At 40.2% G+C, this 24,411-nt stretch overlaps 1 protein-coding gene across 1 annotated transcript in view; it reads left to right on the top strand.

Moving 5' to 3' along the window:
• LOC140242452 (metabotropic glutamate receptor 3-like) overlaps positions 1–24,177 on the top strand; it is a 47,189-nt gene extending 23,012 nt beyond the window's left edge. The window contains 3 exon segments of the mRNA XM_072322187.1: positions 19,816–20,397; positions 20,400–20,977; positions 23,151–24,177. Of these exon segments, the coding sequence (XP_072178288.1) occupies positions 19,816–20,397; positions 20,400–20,977; positions 23,151–24,155 (2,165 nt within the window). The 3' untranslated portion in view covers positions 24,156–24,177.
• Positions 24,178–24,411: the final 234 nt, after the last annotated feature.

Consider the following 24,411-nt stretch of genomic DNA (forward strand, 5'->3'; position numbering starts at 1 on the left):
GACGTCAGAACGTATGTGAAGTGACTCGTTCGTTCCGCTTGCTGCAGTCTGAGGTTTTGCTTTCCTCGAAAAAAGAAAAACATGCTCGAAAGTCGTTCAAGTAGACGAAGGCTTTGCAGACACAGGCACCTCTACTTTCCAAATCAGATGTGGTTGTTGCCCTTTAGGACCTGAGGAGGGAAAATAGAGTCAGTTGGAATGTTTACTGGAGATACAGGCAGGGCTGATCCGTACTTCAGTGTCGTTAAACTCACTTTATCGCATTTGGTGGACTGCCAATGTTTATTTCATACGAACATTGGATAAGAGCATTCGGAATAAAGAAAAACAACAACAACAACAAACAGTTAATGTCTGTTTATCGTTTGCCGTCCCTTTCTCTCTTTCCCATAACACACACACACACACACACACACACACACACACACACATACATGAATGCATACGTACAGCATACACACAAAAAAACAACAACACAGTAACAAAAGAGACTATAAAGCCAGTGCTTCGTGGTCGTGGTTGGATATTTTGTTATAAGACAAACCCTAGCTCCAAATTGTTGTTGCTAGGCGCGTCCCCATTGACTTTGGTATATCATAATTATGAAACGAAACAGTTTAACGTGGCTATAGGAGTATAGGCCTCACCCTCTCGTCTTGGTTGTAATGCACTGAGCAATCTGTGTACAACAACACATGTGCATGCAAACGGTCGCGGAAGAGACGCAATGCAGAAGAGAGAAGCAACAGCAATATTAGTCTGTAATCACTGGTAATGGTGAATAAATATTGAGGAGAAAGGTAGAGATTTTTATTTGGACGGCTTAGGACAAAAGTATAAAACGGGAAACGTAGGACAAAATAGACATGGGAGAGAGAAAAACACAAAGAGAAGGAGGGACTGATAGAGAGAGAGAGAGAAAGAGGGAGAGAGAGAGAGAGCGCGAGATAGATGAAGATAGAGAGAGAGAGAGGGGAATTGAGATAGATAAACATAAATAGATAGATAGATAGATAGGTAGATGGATAGATATAGATAGATAGATAGATAGATAGATAGATAGATAGATAGATAGATAGATAGATAGATGCATAGATAGATAGAGAGGGAGAGAGAGAGAGAAAGAGAGAAAAAAAGAGGTGGCGGAGAGAGAAGTACAGATTATGTCATGAAGACATATCAGACAAAACAGACGATCAATCAATCTATTGCATCAGCGGACACTAGAGGCCCATTACGAGAAGGCAGCCGACGAATTACGCGTCATTCCCGCCAAAATTTCCCCTTGTGACGTCCTCGCGGGAGAATTGCATGCGCTCAATCCCTGTCTAAACAGCTTTTTTTACGAGAACTGTGATAGGGGCGGAAAGATGCATTTCTATTGCCTTATACTTTTGCAATTCAAGCTCAGATGATTTACATCAAATGACTCTTAGCTGCCTCAAAACTGCCCGTCCTTTTTTTGTTATTGTTTTGTTGCTGTTGTTCTTGGTATGTCAGTATAGAATGCAAAATTTACACATTACATTTAAACAGTTTTGACAATTTCATACCATCCACACAACTACCGCTGATGCAAACTAATGCATAATTTACTAATCCATACAACTACCGCTTACTGAACTAGGTAATCACCAGCAACCACACCCCCACCCATCACTCAAATAATAGATTATTGACATGATAACAGTTTGAACCAAATCAGCTCAAGAGTGACATTGTCACTTCTGAAAAAAAGGAAGATCTTTAATTTCTACACAGAGGTGATATAAAACCGAGTCGCAAGATGCAGATGCATCTCTTGTAATGCTCTGCCATCGGCCACTTCTGAAATCATGTTCCATACTTCTGAAAAATAAAATCTATTCCCTTCGAAACTGTTCGGAAAACTATAAATGCACAGTTAAATTCGCGGACGACCTAGTTCAAATATTTTTGACCACATCTCTATTTTAGTTGTCATTTGAGTGCAGATTTTTCTGTATTTGAGTCACAGAATTAAAATCTGGACTGAGTGCAAGTTGAAGCTCTTGATGGAATATCATACAGTTTGTATAGTGGATCGAGGGAGAAAGTCGTTAAATTTTATATGAGGTTAAAAATCCAAATCCCTTAAGTGATTGCAGTGTTAGGTTTTGTAAATTATAAATCATCACGCTGCGAAGGAAAGAAATTAGCAGGGCTGAAATAGGCGAGGGTGTCAAAATTGTTCTCTCTACTCGCAGTGAAATGATGTTTAGGAGGAAGGACATCAACTTGCACTCACGTCCTTTAAAATTAGCGTGTTGTCATTTAAAGTGAAGAGGGTACGTACCTGTTCTTTTAACAATTTTTAACAGCTGATTAACGCTGAGCTGGTGGATGATGAGATATATAGATAATCACACATGTATGTAATGTAATAATAATGACAATAACGCTGTGCAAATGTAAAATAAGAAAGGAGGAAAAGAAATAAACAGAAGAGGATCAGGAGATAACGTGTAAATCAAATTGATAGTGGAAAATACGAAAATAATGAATGTTCACATGTCGACTTAAATAAACACTTATAGTAGGTCGTACTCTGTATTTTATGTTTATTAACGCCTTTTGAGTGTATGAGTGATTATCGTAAGAGTGATGTGAGAGCAAATTTCCAACTCATCTATCAGCAAATACATTTTAATGCTTGGAATCAACTTTACATCCAATAGCTGTTGCTATAATATGTCAGACGAGATTATTTGGTAAGTTCTCAGTTTCTATAGGCGCAAGAACTTTCTTGTAGACTGGTGCATAATTTGATTATTTGTGTCTTACATGCAAAAAAAAAAAAAAACTCAAATTGGCAAATAACTAAGAGAGTTTTAATATGTACGTACACTTGTAAAACATTGTATCCTGTCTAGAAGAATATCTAAGAGGTTAATCATTAATTACCATGTATGATGAAAACTTTATTTCAAAAGACATTTGATAACTTTTACAGCATAGAAATATTCTAAAGTCATATGGCTAAAATACTCGCATGGATGCATCAAACTTTCCGCCCTCTTTTAGTTTTCTTTTGATGTTGCCAAAGGGGTGCTATAGTGTGTGTGTGTGTGGGGGGGGGGGAGGAAGAGGAGACGGAATGCCAGGTGATTTTCTTTTTCACTTGTTTATACTAGTAGCCTGCATCTGGCTCTGCCAAATGACAACGAGGGAGGAGGATTAAGGCAAAGTGGCTTTCTTTCACACCCTCCATGAATCCCTGAGCTGGACCTGGCATCGAGGTAGCTCCGCTTTCATTTCGGATCACTCGATGACAGAGACCGGCGTGCGGCGCAGCGTTATGAAGCTTCCATTCTACCCTCGCTTCCTCCCCATTTTCTGTAACTTCTTTTTCCTTCGTTGCGCATCCATTCTCATGCGTAGTAAAAGAACTCGGGATTATATTCTGCATGAAAAACCAATTCCTTTCACCAGCGTTGGCGCAATCAAAGCTCATGTCCGGTTAAGATTCTGGCCAATGCATGATCAAGTGAGTACTTTGTGAGAGCGATTTTATCTTTAACCTTGCAATCTACATTGCCTGGTCAAGTTTGCATTATCTGTCTTAATATGTTTATTAGACCCAACTAGCTATATTAGAGTAAATTCCAACAAAACAGGGACGGTCTTGAGGCGTGTAATGGGATCTCCAATATTGCAAAAAAGACCATAGCAATACACTCTGAAATAAACAGATAATTTTGGAGAGAAAAGAACTTTTATATAAAGGCAAGACAACAGACGCCTTCAATTTGTTAACTTTCGGCTGTGCCATATTGTAATGAGGCGACGGCTTTAGCACATATGGGCAAATAATTTTTTCATACCAAGATGGGTTTACGCGCATTGCCGAATCTATCGATTCTAAAGCTCCACTTTCCCACGACAACTAATTTTAAGTATAAAACAAACGAATATACGTAAGCAAAAATAAAGATGCATGAGCGCACGAAAACGAAAATACAAACACATAATCACATTCATGCACGAGCACACACGCATAGCATGACTATGAAACGATTCATATAAAATCTGATAATTAGAATGAAGAGAATGGACTAATATTTATACGTCCTAAGCACGGAGCAATCTCTCCGTATAACACCATTCATGCGTGGTGCAGCCATGCTTTCGGCGAGGTTTCGAATTACATCCACTCCTCCATAGGCATCTGTCTTTCTCAGCTCACGAAAGCACTTCCCGCCTTTAGGGGGGCATGAAATTGATATGTCGTCTGCATCCGAACAGAAGGGGAGCTGTGTGGCGACTCTACCCAGACACTTGTTTTCGTCGCCTGCTCATAAATTTCGAATTCCCCCCTTCTTGCCTTTTTCCTCCGTGCTGTCACATATTTCATTCATATTGATATAAAATCTGAGCCTATTACGCAAAAGTTAAAAAGCGATTGCCATACCCCCTCCCCTCCTTCGATCCCATCCCCCGCATCCCACCGTCGAGATCACGGGAGGCAGAGGAGTGAAAGTGGGATGAGGAGAGACTCAAAGTTCTTCTTGCTTGCAGGTGATCGGAGACAGAGAAGCTTTCTGAAAAATTTATGATGCATTTCACTGCTGCGTTGAGAACTTACAGACCATAATGTCAAGACTTCAACGCAACGACTTTTTTGTACTCTACCATCACAATCGCCGCAATTTCAGTTGGTCTTCCCATCAAGAGACATTATGAAGAGGCTGAATTTTATTCTCTGGCTTACTGAAAAGATAAATCTGAACAAATTTTAATCTAAAGCAAGGCAGGGAGCATTCGTCAGTACCAAGTATCTGATGTTTTATGTTGGCCTCTTATCAGAAATGTATTTTTCATACCTAATTGTAGACATCTTTGGACAATGAAATCGTGCTGAATAATTTCATCATTATTTGGACAAAAAGAATTCAATTTTAGGGATGTCGTTTGTCTCATACTTCAGCGCAAAGAACGCGAGATTGACAAAACGTGAAGTCTATGATCGTGCCTGGAACTATGTGTTTATGTATATACATATGTGTGTGTGTGTGTGTGGGGGGGGGGTCTGTGTGTGTGTGTGTGTGTGTGTGTGTCTGTGAGTGTGTGCTGAATTGTCTGCGTGTAAAAGGTATTTGTATCAAAATCAGACTTCTGCTTGCCTGTACAATTAAGGTAGCACTCGGCTAAAGACATGTAATAATAATATGCATTTATCGTGAAAATAATCTTGTCTTTCCTATGACGAAACGATGTCCCTCAATCATATTGGGTTCATTATGGAAGTTGTCATAGTCACCCTTTGGTTTATTCAATACACGATTTCATCTGCTCCAAGTTTAATATGTCCTTGGCAATTTTAGTGCACAATATCGGTGACAATGACAGGAATGATTTCTCCTTGATCAGGAAAATGAACCACCAAGGCGTCGCGAATTAAAACAATTATTATTTTTCTCTCTGTTCTGTTGTTTGTTATTGGATGAGAAATTTTAGAGTGATTGTTCTTCACAATCACTGTCTGCACCAGAATGCGCCTGGTATAATGCAGAAATGTGCTTGTGTGTGATTTTTTTTTAACTGATGTTGATCATCCATACAATCGCGCCCTTATGATTAGGCTGAAATTTTCAATTACTCGCTTACCCTCAATGGTGGCTACTTGATTGCTTATTTTGGAGCACGTGCGTTTGGTTTTGACGGCCAATATGTCGATGATTATCGGCGACGGCCAGGGCGCGAATGCGTTTTTACGGTACCTGCAGACGGCTAATAGCGTGGGATGTACATGTGGGAGCAGTGATTGAAGGTAACGCGCAGCCGGTATATTATCATTTAAATAAAGTCTATTATACGTCAAGTCATTTATACATCCGCGTTGAATCTATTTGCGATTACTTTGATAGTCGGGTATAATGCATGAATATTCCTCTATCCTGAAAGCTCAAAATCCGCATAGCGTAAATACCCCATTCTGCTATCACACCCTTGTACGTGTTGCGGGTAGCGTGATCCTGGAGCGTCGCGGAGACTGACTCTTACTAGTTTAAATTTTTCATAAAGCAGCAACACATGAAAAATATGAATGCACCTTATATATATATATATATATATATATGATATATATATATATATACCATGGGAAACATTTCTGTGTATTCATGTAAAAACACTCTCTAGTGAACATAACTTTTGTCATACGTATAGTCTCTGACCCATAGTCTGCCTACCATAAACTCCATAACACAAAGAAATGAACAAACATCAACCCAACAGCATCACCCATTACAGCTCATTTACTGATACTAATCTTATCTATGATTGGTCACACATGCTGATCATGACAAACTTTATCAGCTATGGACAAACGGTAAACAAAATAATTATCAACTGTCGTGTTGCATCAAAAGGTTGACGTACATTACATGGGACAATGCACACAGTATCACTATTTATATGATACGGATGTTGAAGTTTAACATCACATCGCATGCTGGTCGCTGATGAAGAATGCGATGACTAATCTGTTTGGTGCTTTGTTTCTAAAACATGCGCTTCCCCGGCAGGATGAAACGTTTTTATGCTACTTTTCTTTCATCATAATTAATGGGGTATTTATGGCGTAATTATGTAGTTGAGTATGTCTAGTGCGTGTCTTCATAGTCACGCTTTGAAATGTGAACATGGTGAAGGGCGCAAGTGATTTCAAAGTAGATTCACTGAGCGCGAAGTCCAGCCGTTAAGCAAGCAAAAACAATCTCGCGAGAAATATTAACAATCTCTCCCTCTCTTCTCTCTCTCTCTCGCTCTCTCTTTATATATCTCTACCTCTCTATCCCTCTATCTGTCTCTTTGATTGGCTCTTTGATGACATACCCACCTCCCAATCTCACATTCCAGGGATCGCACCTTTGCATCCTTCTCGTAGAGATCATGGATTGAGATCTTTGAAGAGTTAATGGGAAAATGATCTGGCCACACGCTATGTCTGCATTCCTGGCCCTGATCTATGTCATGTATGTAGGGCGTATAACTGTGCTCGAATTCATTTAAAGGTACTGATTCGCATTGTTTCCACGTTGAAAACCTAAAAGAGAAGAAAGTGTGTTGCGATGGTCATACCTACTACCGTAGTCTTTGATGTTCACACAGGCATGAAGTTGTTAAAAAAAAATGTATGGTTGAAAATTGAATTCTACATTCTTCGAAGAGGTAAAAATTAGTGTCTGACCGCATTCTTCAAACTGACTTTTTGTTTTATAGCAAAGTTTTGTTCGTAGATTTCCTTGGTTGCACCGAGTTAACTATCATACATTACTTAAGTCTGCAGAGCGCTTTTCATTCATATGAACATTTTCGCAATGTCCTGGAACTGAGACAGATAAATTGGTTACCACAAAGTTGAATATAATCTATATTAAGACGATGAGATTACCTACCCTAGCTCTTTAACCCTGCATCTTCAAGCATGGTAGGAGTACTGAGAGGTATTCATTCCAGCGTGCTCAGACTGGATCAGTTGAATCAATGTTTATCGACGGAAAAAATTATCGTGTTCAGACTTGACGAGTCAAATAGATGTTTCCTTATCTTTTTTTTTTCCTGCTGTGTACTTTTAGACTCCAAAAGCATAACAATATATATATATATATATATATATATATATATATATATATATATATATATATTATTATAGAATGAGAATGAAAAGCCAAATACAAAATATACAAAATAAGTAAAACGCTTACCGTAATAAACCATATACATGTGCACTGTATTCATCTGCACATCGTTCGTCTTCCGAAGATATGAAACTACTGGCGTTTGAATACGGTTTTTTCCCCTACATGATGTCGTTAGTACGTGTTTCCACAATCCTTCCCCTTATTTGTGTTGAAGAGGTGTTAACGAAAAGTGATTTTCACCTTTTTAAAGTAAGATTTAAGACATTTTTTTTAAAATTGTTGTTGTGTGTAGAAAACAAGCGTATAGAATGCAACCTGAATCATATTTGCCAATCATATTGTATATTCGTAATTGCGTTACAGGCTTCTGAACATTTAGCATTTCAAAATACTTTGTTAAAAGAGCAGAAAATTACACGAGACTAAAGCTACCGATGGCTAATTCGATTTAGAATATGGGCGCAGCACATAATAAGCTATCCTGCGTTTAGATCTATGATGCAGAGCCAACCGCCGTACAACTACTCAGTAGTTGATGCCTGCACCACGCCCAAATTTGGCACCATGAAGAGTAACAGCAAACGAGTTTAAGGGACACAGATAACACATCTGGTTTCAGCGACCAGATAACCACAGTTTAGTGTCTTGGTGCCGTATTTTTGTTTTCATTATTTTTACCATTCGTTGTTAGCATTTTACAAGATAGAATAAACGTTGCTTCTCATTTAAACCAGTGTTCATCACTGCAAAGTGCTTGTTTCTGTCCCCAAAAGTCCAGAACTTCTGAATCGCTTAATCATTGACTAATTGGCAATACACTTTAAAACAAGGAATTTTCAGTTTCTCTCTCAAATTGGTGTGTTAATTTTGTAAATTTCTCTCTGTTTCGTGCAGTTTCTGTGAATATAACTGATTCCATCCAAACATTCTCCAATAGTATAGATTTGCGGTGAAACTCAGAGATGGAAATGGGATATGGCCAAGATGATGTTTTCTGCTGCTAAATTTCACCCTAATACTAGACAGGTTCAAGCATATAACATACATGTGTAACTTATAACGACTTGTAACGACCTACACTTACATACAGGATGAGGAGTGGAATGAAAAAGCAGAGCGATGATAGCACTTATATGATTCAACAACGCAGAGGAGATTATATTATATTTTGCGTTATATTACTTCCAGACTGGTGTAATTTTCTTCGAGATCACCCCCGAAATCTCCGTATTCGTAACTTACAGACTAATCCATACACACTAACAAACTGCTCATATCTCATTTATATATATCACTGGTTTGATTTATCATATATTGTATATATATATATGCGTATACCATGTGTATATTATGTAGATGAACATATGTATATATTTTTTTCATGTTGCGATTTAAGTGGAGCGAAATCAGGTGCTGTACGCGACCCCTCCCTCTCTTTTTTTTTTACATCATATCTTTGTATTCTGAGAGAAGTGTTCTCCTCGCTGTTATCAATATCAAATTAAACGAGAAGAACCGCTGCCGTTGTGGTATGTAGTATGTAGTATGTAGTATGTGAAGATCACATGTATTCTCTTTAAACATGTTAGCTGTGTGATCTGATAATGTGTTTGCACCGGTCGACACCGACACGTCACATTACGTCATAATCACTGCTTTGCAAACACCACTCGCGCACGCAAGCAACCGATGGACGAGAGTCTCAACGTCACCTGTTGCAAACACAACGTGAAGGTCCAAAATCGGTAGATCAATTCCCGACAAAATCCCTTCTCATAAAGCATGACATTGAATCCGAAACTATTTTCAGTTCTATAAGTAGTGCTGATGTGGAAAGACGATGTATGATGACAAACCAACCACAACAACGGATTGTACGATCGCCGTTGAACGTCCTTCTCTCGCCGATCATGCGACAGCGATATTGGTAAGCACGCTCCAAAGTTTGTTTTTGGAGGAGTAATAGGCGTTCACGCTATAGGGTATCTTGCCATCTCGTGCACGACTACATCAAGTCGCTGTATATCGCTGTTAGTGGAGAATCGTGCCGCGGGGTCACAAAACAACAACATACAAAACCGGGTGTGTAAAGATGCGCTTTAATAACAGCAGCGCGCCAGGGAACGCTTGCAAAGCTGTCGGAAAATCTACAAAACTTGCAATGAAATAGATATCATCTAGAGAGATTGTTACTACTTGCTACTTACGTGTTACAGATTTCGTTGTGCAGCGTATTGTTATTTTCGATCTGAGCAATAATGTTTCGATTGACTGATTGTGGTACATTGTATTGGTTTATCAATACTACTCGCTTTATATCCGTGTCATTCACAACAGACAATGTACAAATTTCGGGGTCATCCCACAAGACCGACACCCACGAGTCATACAGCCCACGAGTTCGACATTGAAAACAGGTCCATGAGTCATACAGCTCACGAGTCATACAGCCCATGAGTTCGACACTAGGCAAATAAAGCCCATGAGTTCGACACTAGGTAAAAACAGCCCACGAGTTCGACAGATACAACACGGCGCATAATGTGTCGGTCTCGTGGGCTTTGTTTGTTTAGTGTCGAACTCATGGGCTGTATGACTTGTGAGCTGTATGATTCGTGGGCTGTATGACTTGTGAGCTGTATGAGGTGTGGGCTGTATGACTCGTGGGTGTCGGTCTCGTGACGTGCACCCCAAATTTCTGGCAATGATGAACCACAATCGGTGGAAAGAAATCACAACACAATACTAATGGATCATTCTTCAATGGTGTGACATGTAATCATGACCAAAGTCGTTTCTGATCAATTATCATCTCGAGTTAAAATCAAAGACTTACTCACAAATCAGATCATCAAGTCAGTAAAGAGAAAAGCAAGATTTTTTCACATATTATTTCATTTGTGTTTGTACATTGTTTCTATTAAGATTTCCACAGACGTATATATTTCTATTCCATACAGTGTTTCCCCCAAAAAATTACAATCAAATTTTGCATTGATAACACCCAGTATGATTAAACTGTCTAAATGCTACTTCGGGGTCTTAAAATATAACATCTTAGCTCTATTTTGCAGAAAACCCCATTCAATTTGGTTAAGCGGTCACAGAGAAATGTGGAATATTGTAAAGCATGTCATGAGTCTTATTCTTCCAAGTTCAGCACTTCGATGCTTTTGTGTGTGAATACAATAGACAAAACTTGGAGGGAAGAGATTCTTGACATCCTCTACAAAATTCCTCATTTTCTCTTTGACTACTGAAGTAAATCGAATGGGGTTTTCTGTATATGTGGGCAATGAGTTATAGTCTCATACCCTGAATTTGTATTTGGATTGATTCATTATTTTTAAAGATATTGCCGTGGGTCCCGTTGTAATTTTTTTGGGGACATACGGGATAGCAAAAGTTATAAGATCTCACATTTGGTGATTGTCATTGCCGTTCATCTCCGAGCGGTTACGGAGCACCATGTCTTCGGCGTTCTTCCCCTTTCATTAATGCAACGTCCTTGCCTACCCTTCTTTTTCCATTGCAATTCAATTGATGTTGAATGTTGAGTTTGGCAACAACACGCAATACAAAATCTAAATGTAAATTAACTTCCCCCACTGCAATAATTGTGCTGGTTACAAATCTCGAATCTCCGGATGATTTGGAGTCAGCGGTGCTTCGCCATCACCACGGCACATTTTCTATTAATGTTTTCTCTGCCCGATAGCGGTTTACGGGGTTTTGCCTATATCAAATTGCATTGGAGGCACAGCATGTTTACATCTATAGCAGCCACTTGTTTTAGTAATATCGCCGTTAGTTTTCTGACCTTTACAAGCAAAGAAAAAAAATGTGGATTTTAGAATGTTCATTTGTTTGCGATCGCCTATACAACGACGTAATGTTGAAAGGATATCTTCTTGGGGGTCTGTCTACGTTGAGTAGTCTTGTTACGTCATTATCAATCATCAGTGGTCGAGGGACAAGATAGGGGAAATCCCATGAAAATGTCAAAGTGTGTTTTACTCATCAGTTTAGGCATAAACTGTGGATGTGTCACCTCCCCTTCTCATCCCTTGATTGACAATGGTGATTCATGTTGTCAGGGGGATACGGTAATGATGTGCTGCGTGGGAATAAACATTAATTAATACTCGTTTCTCTTGCGTTCATTTTAAATGCCATCATAGATTTTAGGTGCGAAAGTAATGTTGAAATGAATTCCAGTTCATATCAGTTCAATTAGCATGGTACCATCAATACAATATCGGATGCAGTTCGCACATTGTGCACATTGATAGGGACATTCTGTTCGTTTATGAATGCTTCAATTGGCAGTACATTACGATGCAGCTATAAACCTATTTCTGCGCGAGACATTGGACCGTGAATAAAACTCTAATGTGGCACTTTCGATGTACTAAAAAGCATTTAAAGGGGATGGCTAGTAACTGATCAGTGGGAATGCTTGGGGATGATTGTTCCAATCCTTGTGAGATTCATTTAAGAGTACATTTTATAGACCTATTGTTGTGTGAAAATTATTTGCTCCAGAATGGTCTCATATTCAAGTAATGTGCAGTTTAATGTTTCCAGGCTAGCATGCCTGTACAGTGACGGGGTATTAAACTGCACATTACTTGAATATGAGACGGCTCTGAAGCAAATAATTTTCACACAACAATAGATATATAATGTACTCTTAAATTAATCCCACAAGAATTGAAACAATCATCCCCCAGCATTCCCTCTGATTCCCACTAATCAGTTACTAAGCCATTCCCTTTAAAGGTCAATTCCATACCATGATTAGGGAGTGTTATAACTCTTTTTGTGCTTTTGATTGCCATTTGGGACAAAAAGTAACAGCAGTTGTACACACTGTCCAAAGTTTCGACACAGAAAGGGGTAATAGAAAGAGTGTATGAGAAAACCAAGATAACAGTAGTTTCGTCATATACCTAGGACCTGAAATGAGGCAGCTGTGGAGTTTATCGGTGATATTAACCGCAGTCACCTGCTCATAATGATAGCAGTGATGACGTCATTTTTACGCACGTCTCCTACTGAACTGTACACATATAAACTTCACTGACTGTTACCTTTTGGACATGAAACTGATAAGAGTAATTATGCTGTTTCTTGTCATCATTACATGATAATTCTATAACATATCAACGATGAGTTAAAATCATCGACAGAAAAATCAATTCGATATTTGTGTGCGTCTGTGTGTTTAAACAACTTCAAGAGTTGCGAGGTGATGCAGTTACCGACTCTACAAGTTTGCTTATATTCGGCGAAAACTGTGAAACTTGGTAATTTCATTACTTTCTTATTTTGTGTCATATTTTCATGAAACTTTTACAATTCTGATAGCCTGGTTTTACTCCATTTCAATAAGTTGATTTGAGCATGGTGTGTAATGCTACTTGAACAGACAAATGGATGTGAAGTCAAGGGATTTTTGTCGCTGTGCAATCAACGATGATTGATAAAGTGTGGGCTGTTCCCTCAGTCTCTTGTTAATAGAAGCATGAAACCTGTCCAGCCGCCATGTAATGCAATTATTGCATAGCCTCGTCCAAGCTTTAGAAACAAAATAAATACAAAAATGTCGCTCCTATGAGCATGATCGGCTACCCACCGTCATTAGCATGTTTAGTGCACAACGCGACTTCGATTTCCTCGCAAAGTGTGCATCTGGATGGAGAAGTAACAACAGAAATGAGAGCATGGCCCAGTTTTTTCCATAACAAAAAAAAAAAGAAAAGCATGAAAACCATAAAAAATATGACCGAGCATGAATTTGCAAACTTGTGTGCCTGCGTGTATGTGTGTGCATGTGTGCGTGTGTGTGTGTGTGTTTGTGTGTGTGGATTTGCATATTCATGAGAGACGTTTGAGTGGAGTATCGATCGTAAAATAATGCATTTGCAGTTATACGTTGCCAGATCAAATATGTCTGCCAATATTACGGTGTGATTAAGGCTGTATGATACTCTTCAGTCGAGTTTGTTATTGTTGTTGTCGCAATGTCTACGCCTTGTAATAAGCATTACTCTCTAGCTCCCTTACCCTGTACAAAGAATATGACGTGAGTGTAACGTAAGCAAGTGATGCACTCGTGCCAATATTTGATAATTATCTGATAGCGAAGGCAAATAATCAAAATGTAATGTTAATATTATATAATCATATCCTTCAAAGAAATAAGAAAAAGTAGGCTGTAAAAAAAGACCTAGAGAAAGATGATAAAATACCTAATTCGTCAAGTTGTACGAAACAAGATGCTTCATTTTCAGGTAAGTGTGAGATATCTTGGTCCTGTGTTGGTAAATACAAGCTGAAACACATTGAAGTAAAAACTTTTCAGTATATACCTCAAATGAAGTACCAACTCCTGTACTAGCTTTGCGTGTCGCGTGAGATGAATGCAAACAAGAAAATAGACATACAAACGTTTCACCGTTTAAGAATACTCGAAGGAGCTTGATATGGCTTGCACCGAAGCAAAAAAAAAAGAAAGAAAGAAAAACAAAACAAAACGAAACGAAACAAAAACGGATGAACCTAAAGAGTTCAAGAGCAGATTTGGGTGTTATTTTTTGCAATAAAATGCTGTACGGCTGTGTAGATTACAATGAAATTTCCAGCTAAAAACGGCACAAAAACAAACATGCGTCCATATTCCCACACAATCATACACGCGCAACTTTAGACCACACAAACCAGCCCTATAAAGACGCTCTCTTGACATACAAGACATAAGTAATCTTCTACCAAGCCTTTGGTCTTATCAGCCGTTCATGTAACACCGGCTAACCCATCGCTACGTGTCTGCCCCAGTCAGTCTCCAATTATACTTTCCAGGGTCTCCGACTGACAGCCGTCTATTCGCAACATCCGGAAATTAATTCGATTTGTGACTTCAAGTTACTTGTGATTTCACCCGAACGGGGGTTGGGGGGGGGGGGGGGGGGGGGGAGGTTATAAGCCTCGGCAAGCATTACCCTTCCAGCGGTGACAATCAACAGTATCAAACCAACGGAGTTTTCTTTCATTCGTTTTCTTTTCTTTAAAAAAAGAAAAGAAAAAAAAATAACCAGAGACTCGGAATGTTTGCCGAAAAATTTGTTCAGAAGAACATCCGTGCTTAATTCTTAGCTCAATGACTCGAAATATGACAACATATACACATTGTTATCTTTGCATGGGCGTGATATCGTCATGACAAATCTCTATATATAGATTTCTGTGCGCCGAAGGGCATTATGGATTCAAGACACGCTTTCCATTGCTTGTCAGTGGACGTGAGCGAAAGCTGTAGCTGCATTCTGTATGTCATTATCAACTGTGACAATATTGTCGCATAAACAAAAAAGACATATACATTCCCGCTTACATTATTTCTTCTCGTTTTAAATGTTCTTTTCTCACTTTACACTGTATCGATATTGTTGTTATTATTATTGTAATTATTATAGCTGTTACTTCTACTTTAATTATTATTATTACTATAATTACTATTATCATTATTAATATAACATATTACTTATTTGACATTTCAACATGAATACAAGGAGAAAATCGTATTACATGATATAAAGATTGTGGTGATTCTAGGTGCATGCCGCTGGTTGCCAGGGGAGAAAAAGGCAAACTTAATCACCGAGACTCGAGGCCTTCCTCCCCGACCAGAATATGCACCCAGAATCACCTATATCAGTGTAATATAGATACAAACAATATTAATGAAATACACGATAACATAAAACAAATACACACTTCAAATACAAAGAAGTGCAAATACAAACAGGCCTGCAAATACAATCGGCAGCTTTGAAGTCTGTTGTTTGTTTGTTTTTTTCCTCTCTCATGTTTGGTTTCTTGTGATGGTAGCGAAGGCAGTTTTAGAATTTGAAGAGCTGAGAAGTTTTAGAAGGAGGAGGAGGAGGAGGAGAGAAAGAGAGGGTGTGGTGATGTTGGTGATGGTGGTGGTGGTAGCGGTATATGCTCCAGGCTGAAAGTTGAATGTATAAAAGTTTGTCATGAATAAACTTGATTTATCGTGTTTGTTCGATAATTTCAAAAACATACACAATAATAGTTCTTTTTTTCCCCTTGTATAGAAAGATAGCTGTATAAGAGTAATGTAAAAAACGTCTTTGACAAAAAGAGATAGTCATAATATATATGAAAATGGAAGGCGGAAGAAAAATCCTGGACAAAGATATTGCACTGACACACAAAGAGGAAAAATTTACTGATCGAAACATGAGTGAATGATTATTGCGGTTTCTTTCAAGTTTTCCTTTTTTCACTCGTAACCACACGTTCTGTCTCAGGGTACGTGATATTTAAGAATTTCGTGGGTTACAAACCAAACCAGTCAGCTTCTATCTTTTTCATTCTTTTTGCTCGAGCTCGTTTTATCAACCACTGGACGACCCACCACGCTGTTATGGCAACCTGATTTCCAGAGGTCATCCGCTCTTGAGAATAACGTCTAAAGCCAGAACATAAAGAGAAAACATCCACCTCAAATTCAGAATTCCCTCTCTAATTCTGTGGAAATGAGAAACCGATATGTCATTCGATTCCAGCGGTTCCTAGTTTTGTTTTTGTTTTTCATTTTTATGCCTCCGCCACGAAGTGGTGCCGGAGGCATTATGTTTTCGGGTTGTCCGTCCGTCCGTCCGTCCGTCCTTCCGTCCGTCCGTAATGAATTTTGTGGACAAGGTAACTATCGAAACCTGTTGAGGTATCCTAATGAAACTTGGCATGTATGTGTATTAGGGGGTGAAGTTGTGCCTATCAACTTTTGGGTGCACATGCTCAAGGTCGAAGGTCAAAAGGTCAAGGTCAAATACATAAAATTTCACTATTTCCACCATATCTATTGAATGCCTGAAGATATTTTCTTGAAACTTAGTGTATACATGTTTTACCCAATTAAGATTCTCTGGTGAAAGTTTGGGTCATGAGGTCAAAGGTCAAAGGTCAAAAGGTCAGGGTCAAATACATAAAATTTCACTATTTCCACCATATCTATTGAATGCCTGAAGAGATTTTCTTGAAACTTAGTGTATACATGTATTACCCAATCAAGATTCTCTGGTGACAGTTTGGGTCATGAGGTCAAAGGTCAAAGGTCAAAAGGTCAAGTAAAAATATTAAAACTTCTTTTTTTTTTCTCCGTACCTTGGAAAATTTTTCAAGGTATCTTCATGGAACATAGTATATACATGTACTGACTGGAAGTGATTATCTAGAGAATGTAGGGTTCATGGGGCCAAAGGTCAAGGGTCAAAGGTCAAGTGCAAGACTTCAAAATGTTACTATTACCCTCATATTCATGCAATGCCAGCAGGGTTATTTTTTTACACTTGGTGTATGCGTGTGTAACCTAATAGAAATTCTCTGGAAAGTCTTTTTTTTTCACTTTTTGCCTCAAAGGTCACAAGGTCAAAGATCAAGTGAAAGTGCTGAACTAACTTTTTCCTCCATATCTCGGAAGTGGCTCGAGTTACCTTGAAACTTAGTACATATTATGCATGTTCTACCTGAAAGTAATTATCTTATGAATTTTAGGGTCAAGGGCCAGATGAAAATGGTAACAATTTACTATTCAATTCAGAAATTGCACTTTTTCTCCACACCTGTACCTTGAGAATTACTCAATGCCTAAATGTATGAATGGGTCAAAGTCAAGTTAAAGTCCTTAAATCCCTAGATACATGCTCTCCTATTCATCCAATTAAACCTACGTCAAGGAAGGTGAACATTCAACACATTTGTGACAAACTTGTCATTCCAATATTTTGCCAATTTTGTGAAAATGTAATCACACAGTGTCCACGTGTACTATCTAGACCTATTGGGAAAATCATGCATTATGGCGGAGGCATACCAGTCGCCAAAGCGACATTTCTAGTTTATTTTTGAAATATTTATTTATTTATTTATTATTTTTTTTTTTTTGGGGGGGGGTCCTTTGTATTGGTGCAATAACAATGCATTAACTGCAGAAAGCCTCGTACATGTACTTCATAAATCAAGAAATAAAAGGTCAAAACGTAACACACATTCAAACGTAATCGATATTTGCAGTATGTCTATATTCACATATATGTATATATATATATATATATATATATATATATATATATATATATATATATATATATATATACATACATTATGTACATCATGACATATTCAATTCAATTCAATTCAATTCGATCCGACTTTATTTTCTATTACATTGATTTATACGTGTTTATATGTGTATTATATATATGTATATATATATATATATATATATATATATATATATATATATATATGTCCTTCCTGGCCATTACTGGACATCTCCGATGTATTGATTTTGTCTAAACTTCCATCCAAAGTGTCCACTGTGACGGTCCCACGTCATTCAGCTCTTGTCCACGAGACCAGCCCCCTTAGCTCCTAATTCATCGGGTTTCTTCACTAATGCTCCCTCAATGGTCCATTAGCACCCCTGTGCACGTCACCTTGGTATAAGTTTACGATTATCGTCATTTCAACAGTGGACACAATACTAATATCGACTCACAATATACACAAATTATATCACATGCGCTGATTTATTGCGCTCGTACTGCGCGCAGTTCCCCTAGATGTAGGTATTATCATTGTCGGAACAGGAAAGTCCGCACGCCAGGTACGCAGAGGGTGTGACAATCATGTATTATAAAAGATAACAGATATTTTTGTTTGTTTGAACCTTAACCTAAACCACTCCCCGGAGTGAATTTGGCGCGTTATAAATCATATTGCAATTATATATAATAGACTGAAATAAATCCCTCGAGATTTCTCTAGTACTTTCTTTAATACCAAGGAGTTCGTTAAAACATTCAGATTTTATTCATACCTCTATAATAATTAAATGTTGTTCCTGGCAGCAAGATACTTTTCCAAGCCTTGCTTGACATAGCAACGAATGATGCATGCAAACTAGATACCGGGTACATGTATTCAACTGTATCGCCGCGTTCCAGATGGTACTAAAAATTAGTACCATGCATGTCCTCACTAAAAAGGTTTCCATGAATTCGAACTCATTATAAAACCGGCCTATCTGTCCAGCATAGAAGACTATTGATCTTTGTCACTGTCTGTGTTAAATGTTTATATAAGCCATAGACCTGAACTTCGTGATGTCACTCCTGTGTTGATACTTTCTGTGTCAGAGACTTTGGACAGTGTGTACAATGCTATGGGTTTTTCTATGTGAATCTGTACTCAAAGCATTCAAAGGGTTAATCACACGAATGTGAGCCATCATGAGTGTGTTTAATAACACCCCTCTCCTCCTTCAAGAGAGAGAGAGAGAGGGGGGGGGAGGGTGGAGAGTAGAGGAGAGAGAGAAAGAGAGACGGTGATTCTCATTTTAGGGTCAGACATCATGAGTAACATGGGAAGAGACAGTACAACATTCTTTGCAAATATTGACATAGTGAAGAACATTTTGTCGATGGAAGGATTATCAGTTGAGTCAATGTATTGATGAATTGATATCATTCAATGACACATCGATCAGACGGTAGACTCCCGCCTGAACATGGTGAAGCATCATGTCCCCGACATACACTGTATGTCACAGACAAGATGATGTCAAAATGACTTTTAAAGAAACTTTGATGTGACTTAGCACCACAAAGAGGGAGAGATTCTTGTCTGCTCAAACTTTAAGCGAGTCATTATGTAACCATTAGACCCCGGCTCAAATCTTCTTGCAGCAATGGTCAGTTGTTGTGTTTCTATAAGCTACTTTGATATCGTTGCCTTTGTCATTGTGAGAGGACTTATAAACCCGTGGGTTCCTTGGTAGCTTGCTTTTATGTATCCACTGTTTATTCAGCAGCCAATTTACAAATAACTTTCGTAATCATGTAACTCGAAGGCAGTTCATTATGTATGTATTCTTATTGATTCAGGGCCAGTTGGTACTGGCCGTAATGTGAAAAAGGTCATTGCGATGCTATTTATGGAAAAAGTTGACAAACTGGGGACCTACTGGTTCAACAGACAGATCGGACCAGTAGAAAAAATGGGTTAGTGTGATGCTATTTACGGCACCCTTTCTTTCTCCCTTCGCTTTTTACTGTAGGTGCATTCACTGTGGTGCCTCTTTCTGGAGTGTTCAACAAATACAACGACTACTTCATGAGAATGAGTCCGACAACGAGCAGCAACCCGTGGTTGGAGGACTTCCTGGAGAAGTACGGTCTCTGTGAGGAAGGTGCGACCGTCAATGACACCTGCTTGTCGAGGTCATTCGAAGGCGTCGAAGGGCTCGAAAATCCCGCACACGAAACAATCGTCATGGACAGCGTCCTCGCCTTTGCTAACGCATTGCACGACATGCAAGTGACTCTGTGTGGTGACCCGATCCTGGGGTTGTGCGAGGCGATGCAGCAAGCTAACGGGACTGTCCTAAGAAACGCACTCCTGAAGACAAAGTTCGTCAGTCCAGTCAACGGTGACTTGGAGTTTATGCCAAACGGAGACATGGGAGGTCGCTATAGCATCAGGAATCTACAGCAGGTAGAACAGGGAAAATATGAATTTCTTCATGTCGGTACCTGGGTCGATTCAGCTCAGGAGAAACTGACAATTACCACAACCATTCCCTGGTACCTGACGGGTAACTCCACCCTTTGGGATAATACCACTGGAGACCCACAGTCGGTGTCACGCCGTGTGACACCGGGGAGAAACGGACAGTGCTACCAGAAAACCCATGCTGCTGGTCCTGTACTCCCTGTCAAACTAGCGAGATAGTCATCAACAACGGCACGGTGTGCGATTCGTGCATCAAGGCGGAACAGAACACTTACGGCTGGCCCGACGAGCTGCGGACGGGATGCGTCCCTCTCAGCCCAGCCGTCAACAATGCCTGGGTGACGGCCATCGTCATTCTGTCCGCCTTCGGCCTCTTTGGAACGTTCTTGACCATCGCCATCTACGTCCACAACCGAGAAAAGCCCCTGATCAAGGCCTCGAGTCGAGAGCTGAGCTACATCATCTTCACTGGCCTCGTACTCGCCTTCCTCACCTCCATGCTCTTCGGCATCAAACCCAACCCTGGTGTCTGCGCCCTGCGGAGGATCGGCTCACCAGTCGCTCTCTCCCTCATATATGTCTCCATAGCAACGAAGACAATACGCCTGTACAGAATTTTTAGGGCTGGGTTAAAATCAGCAAGGAGACCGCGGTTTATAAGTCCAACATCACAAGTCACCTTAACTCTTGTCATCTGCATAGTTCCGGTAAGTCTGTTCCCTTTGTGATTTTTTTTTCAGAGATATCTGTCGTATCGTTAGATATTCTCTGCTCTTTCCTTGAAGAAGAAGTAATGATAAGTATAAAATTATGTTCCATTAAACGGACTGTCATGCTGCCAAACCTTAGGGAAAAGTATGTCAAAATCAGGGTTTTGTTTGTTTGTTTGTTTGTTGTTTGTTTGTTTGTTTGTTTGTTTGTTTGTTTGTTTGTTTGTTTTTTTTTTTTGGGGGGGGGGGGGTCAGGTGTCAAGTAAAAAGAAAATGAAAGACATGGGGGGGGGGGTAAAACTGCACAACCTGCGAAATGTTATCATGTCCAAGGTCTTACATCGAGTAATTAACAAAAATATGGAAGGTTGATAGTTCACCTCAGCCTATACCGAGCCTCTCTCTCTCTCTATGCCTTGCCGTCCATATAATTTCTTAAGTTGGCAGAAACGTGTGCTGCACTCTCACACGATTCAATGCTACCGTCCACGTTGACTTGGGTTCACGAAGAGAAAGATCAAAACGCCGATTAGGATGAGCGAGAGTGCATGTGGGACGAGAGTCAAGATGAAGTCTGGATGACGTTCTGGAATCTGTCATCCCTCGCTGAACTCTGTCCTCGGCGTTCGTTCACCGGAGATGACCGCCTATCTCTGGATGAAACCCAAATCCAGCGATTCTCATCTCCCGCAACTCTGCTTTGTACTCCAGTTCCATCAGATGCGGTGTCAATCGAAAATGAGACGCCTGGGCGTATCGGTTTCAGCTCTGTGTATGATTGCACGGGACTCTTCTACTGTCTCTTGGTATAGTGGTTGGAATCGTCCTTCAGTCTAATTCAAAGGCTTTAAGGGACTGACCACAAAGTCTTCAAGTGGGCGGTGACCAGAGCAATATGAATGAGGGAAGACAAACTATCTCTGTCTCTCCGTCTCTCTCCCGTCGCTCTCTTTTTTTCTCTCTCTCTGTTTATATGTCCCTTCTCCTCTCTCTCCATCTACTTCTTACATACAGACACACAGACACACAGACACACACACAAAGATGCAGACACACATAATATGTAATCACAAGTAGACACACATACGAACAAACATTCCCATCATCCACGACTGTCCACGGAGGCTACGTCATTCTATTCTATCAGCTTATATTACTTATTTACGCTTCATCTAAGCGGATGTTTAATAATTAGAGAACCTGATGACGATGCTTCATTCGGAATGTCATGGCCACCGGCCGGCGCCACGTTTTCAGAAGTGTCGGGGCACTTCCGGGTTTCATGAGCTAACAAGCAAAAAAAAAAAAAAAAAGAAAAAGGAAAAAAAAAAGATTGTATGCACAGGTGCAAAAAAGTGGGGACCTGAGCCCCCACCGCCCCCCCCCCCTTCGGCCCCCATCGGTTCCGCCGGCCCTGATGCTGTTATATTCTAATCAGAAGAAGAGACTGCGACATATACAATTTGATCCGATCAGTAAACAGTCATGAGATGATATGTGTACGCGAGTTGATTTTGTTTATTCATTGTGTTTGGAGAGATAAATCTTGACTCATTTTCCCAAATAATGTCAACGTTGATCATGTTAACCTTCGTTTGTTCTTTATAAAGATTCTAATAATGCTCAACCCTGTTCTAAGAAAACGTTGTCTGGGGTTTTTGCGAGGTTGTTAACAGTGATTTTTGCTGGTTGGTTTTACAGGACATTCAACGGGTTTTCGCAGGCAGTGATTGATGCGTAATGTTTGCTTCTGTATGTTTAAGGATATACTGAGAGTTTAAACAAGCCATATTTCTGGGCGGTGATTTGCTAGCATGATTTATTCGCGAAATCTGCACTTTGCTTTACCGATACCTTCAAAATCATATACTAGCTGTTGTTGGAAAAGAGAGCCTGGACACCTTGGGGTATGAAGAATGGTTTCGGTGCACATTGGGCAGAGAATATTTGCCAGTGGTGAAGATGGTGCACATAATACTCGCACTAGGAAGTCAACCCCCCAAAAAAATCATCGAAACACCCGTCATCTATCATGACTATTGGACAGTGTTGGATCAAACCGTTATCTTTGATCGCGCATAGAAATAAAGCTCATAGAAATATCAAATAAAGTTTCCATTAGAAATAATCACATATTAACATGTCTTTCCATTTCTTTTCAAATCCCAAGGTGGTGTGGGCGACCGCCTGGTTTATTCTCATTCCTCCGGCGGTGGAGATCACCATGCCGGACCCCAACGAGCCAAAAATCGAGTTGGCGTGTGACGAGAGCGACATCGAAGTAATCGGGACGATCACGTGGGAGATCTGCCTCATCATGGTCTGCTGCGTCTTCGCCTTCGTCACTCGAAAGCTTCCGGAGAACTACAATGAGTCGCGCTTCATCACCTTCTGCGTCTTCAGCAGTCTCGTAGTCTTCTCCTCCTTCGCGCCCGCCTTCTTCACCACGAGGGAGGCCGTCTACAAGGCTAGTTACAACGCGCTGGGTCTCATCATCAACGGAACCGTCACGCTTATGTGCCTTTTTGTCGTGAAGATTTACGCGCTCTACTTCGTGGACGAACGCGAGCTGAACATCTTCACTCAGAGCAGGACTCGAAGCAACACGAGAACGAACTCCATGATCAACGTCCACACGAGTGAGGGTAGCATCCCACCTGCCAATCCGACTTCTCCGTCGGGCCCGCAGGTCAATCACGGCTTCAAAACGGAAGCCGCCGTCAAGCGAGATGTGGAAGCCGAGAATTTAAATCACAGTAGTAACAATAACAATCGCCTCTCGCTTCCGCCAATTCAAACCAGCCAAACCATGGAAGTCGTTAGCCGCGTGAACCACAGCAGCGAACTCCAGACATTCGAAAGAGATGTTGGTAGGAGCAGAAGCAGCAGCAAGAACTCCGTCGGTGGGAGTGGGCGGGGAGCTAGCGGTAGCCTGATGACCAGGCTACGCGGGAACTCCTCGCGAGTTGGCGATACAGGCGCGTCCCGTATTGAGCAAAGTCTGGACAGACGTAGCGGGGAAGTTAGTTCCATGCATACCAAAGGAGATGAGAGTGGAAAGCACCACGCTCTGGGGCAGCTCCAACGATTTTCTGCGGACAGCGACAGCTCGCAGGGCGATGACCACCGCGTCCTCCTTAACGTCAAAAAAGCGCACAGGGAGGCCGTATCGTGAACCTAATGTTAAGAACTCTAACCAATGCACAAAATGTCTTGACACGATCTACGTAGTGTCACAGTTTTATTACATTGCACGCAGGAGCTTCCTTTTGTTAATCATTGTCTTGAAAGGTGTCATGGGTCCTAGTTAACATTCCTTGTACAAATCATCAAGATACCGCCCAAGGAGGGGTTCACGTTGTTCTTTGTTTGATGATCTCGACAAAGTCTCAGCATTTCACGTGTATTGTATAGTATATTACGTCCGTCCA

Source organism: Diadema setosum, chromosome 19, assembly GCF_964275005.1.
Source record: "Diadema setosum chromosome 19, eeDiaSeto1, whole genome shotgun sequence".
Taxonomy (NCBI): domain Eukaryota; kingdom Metazoa; phylum Echinodermata; class Echinoidea; order Diadematoida; family Diadematidae; genus Diadema; species Diadema setosum.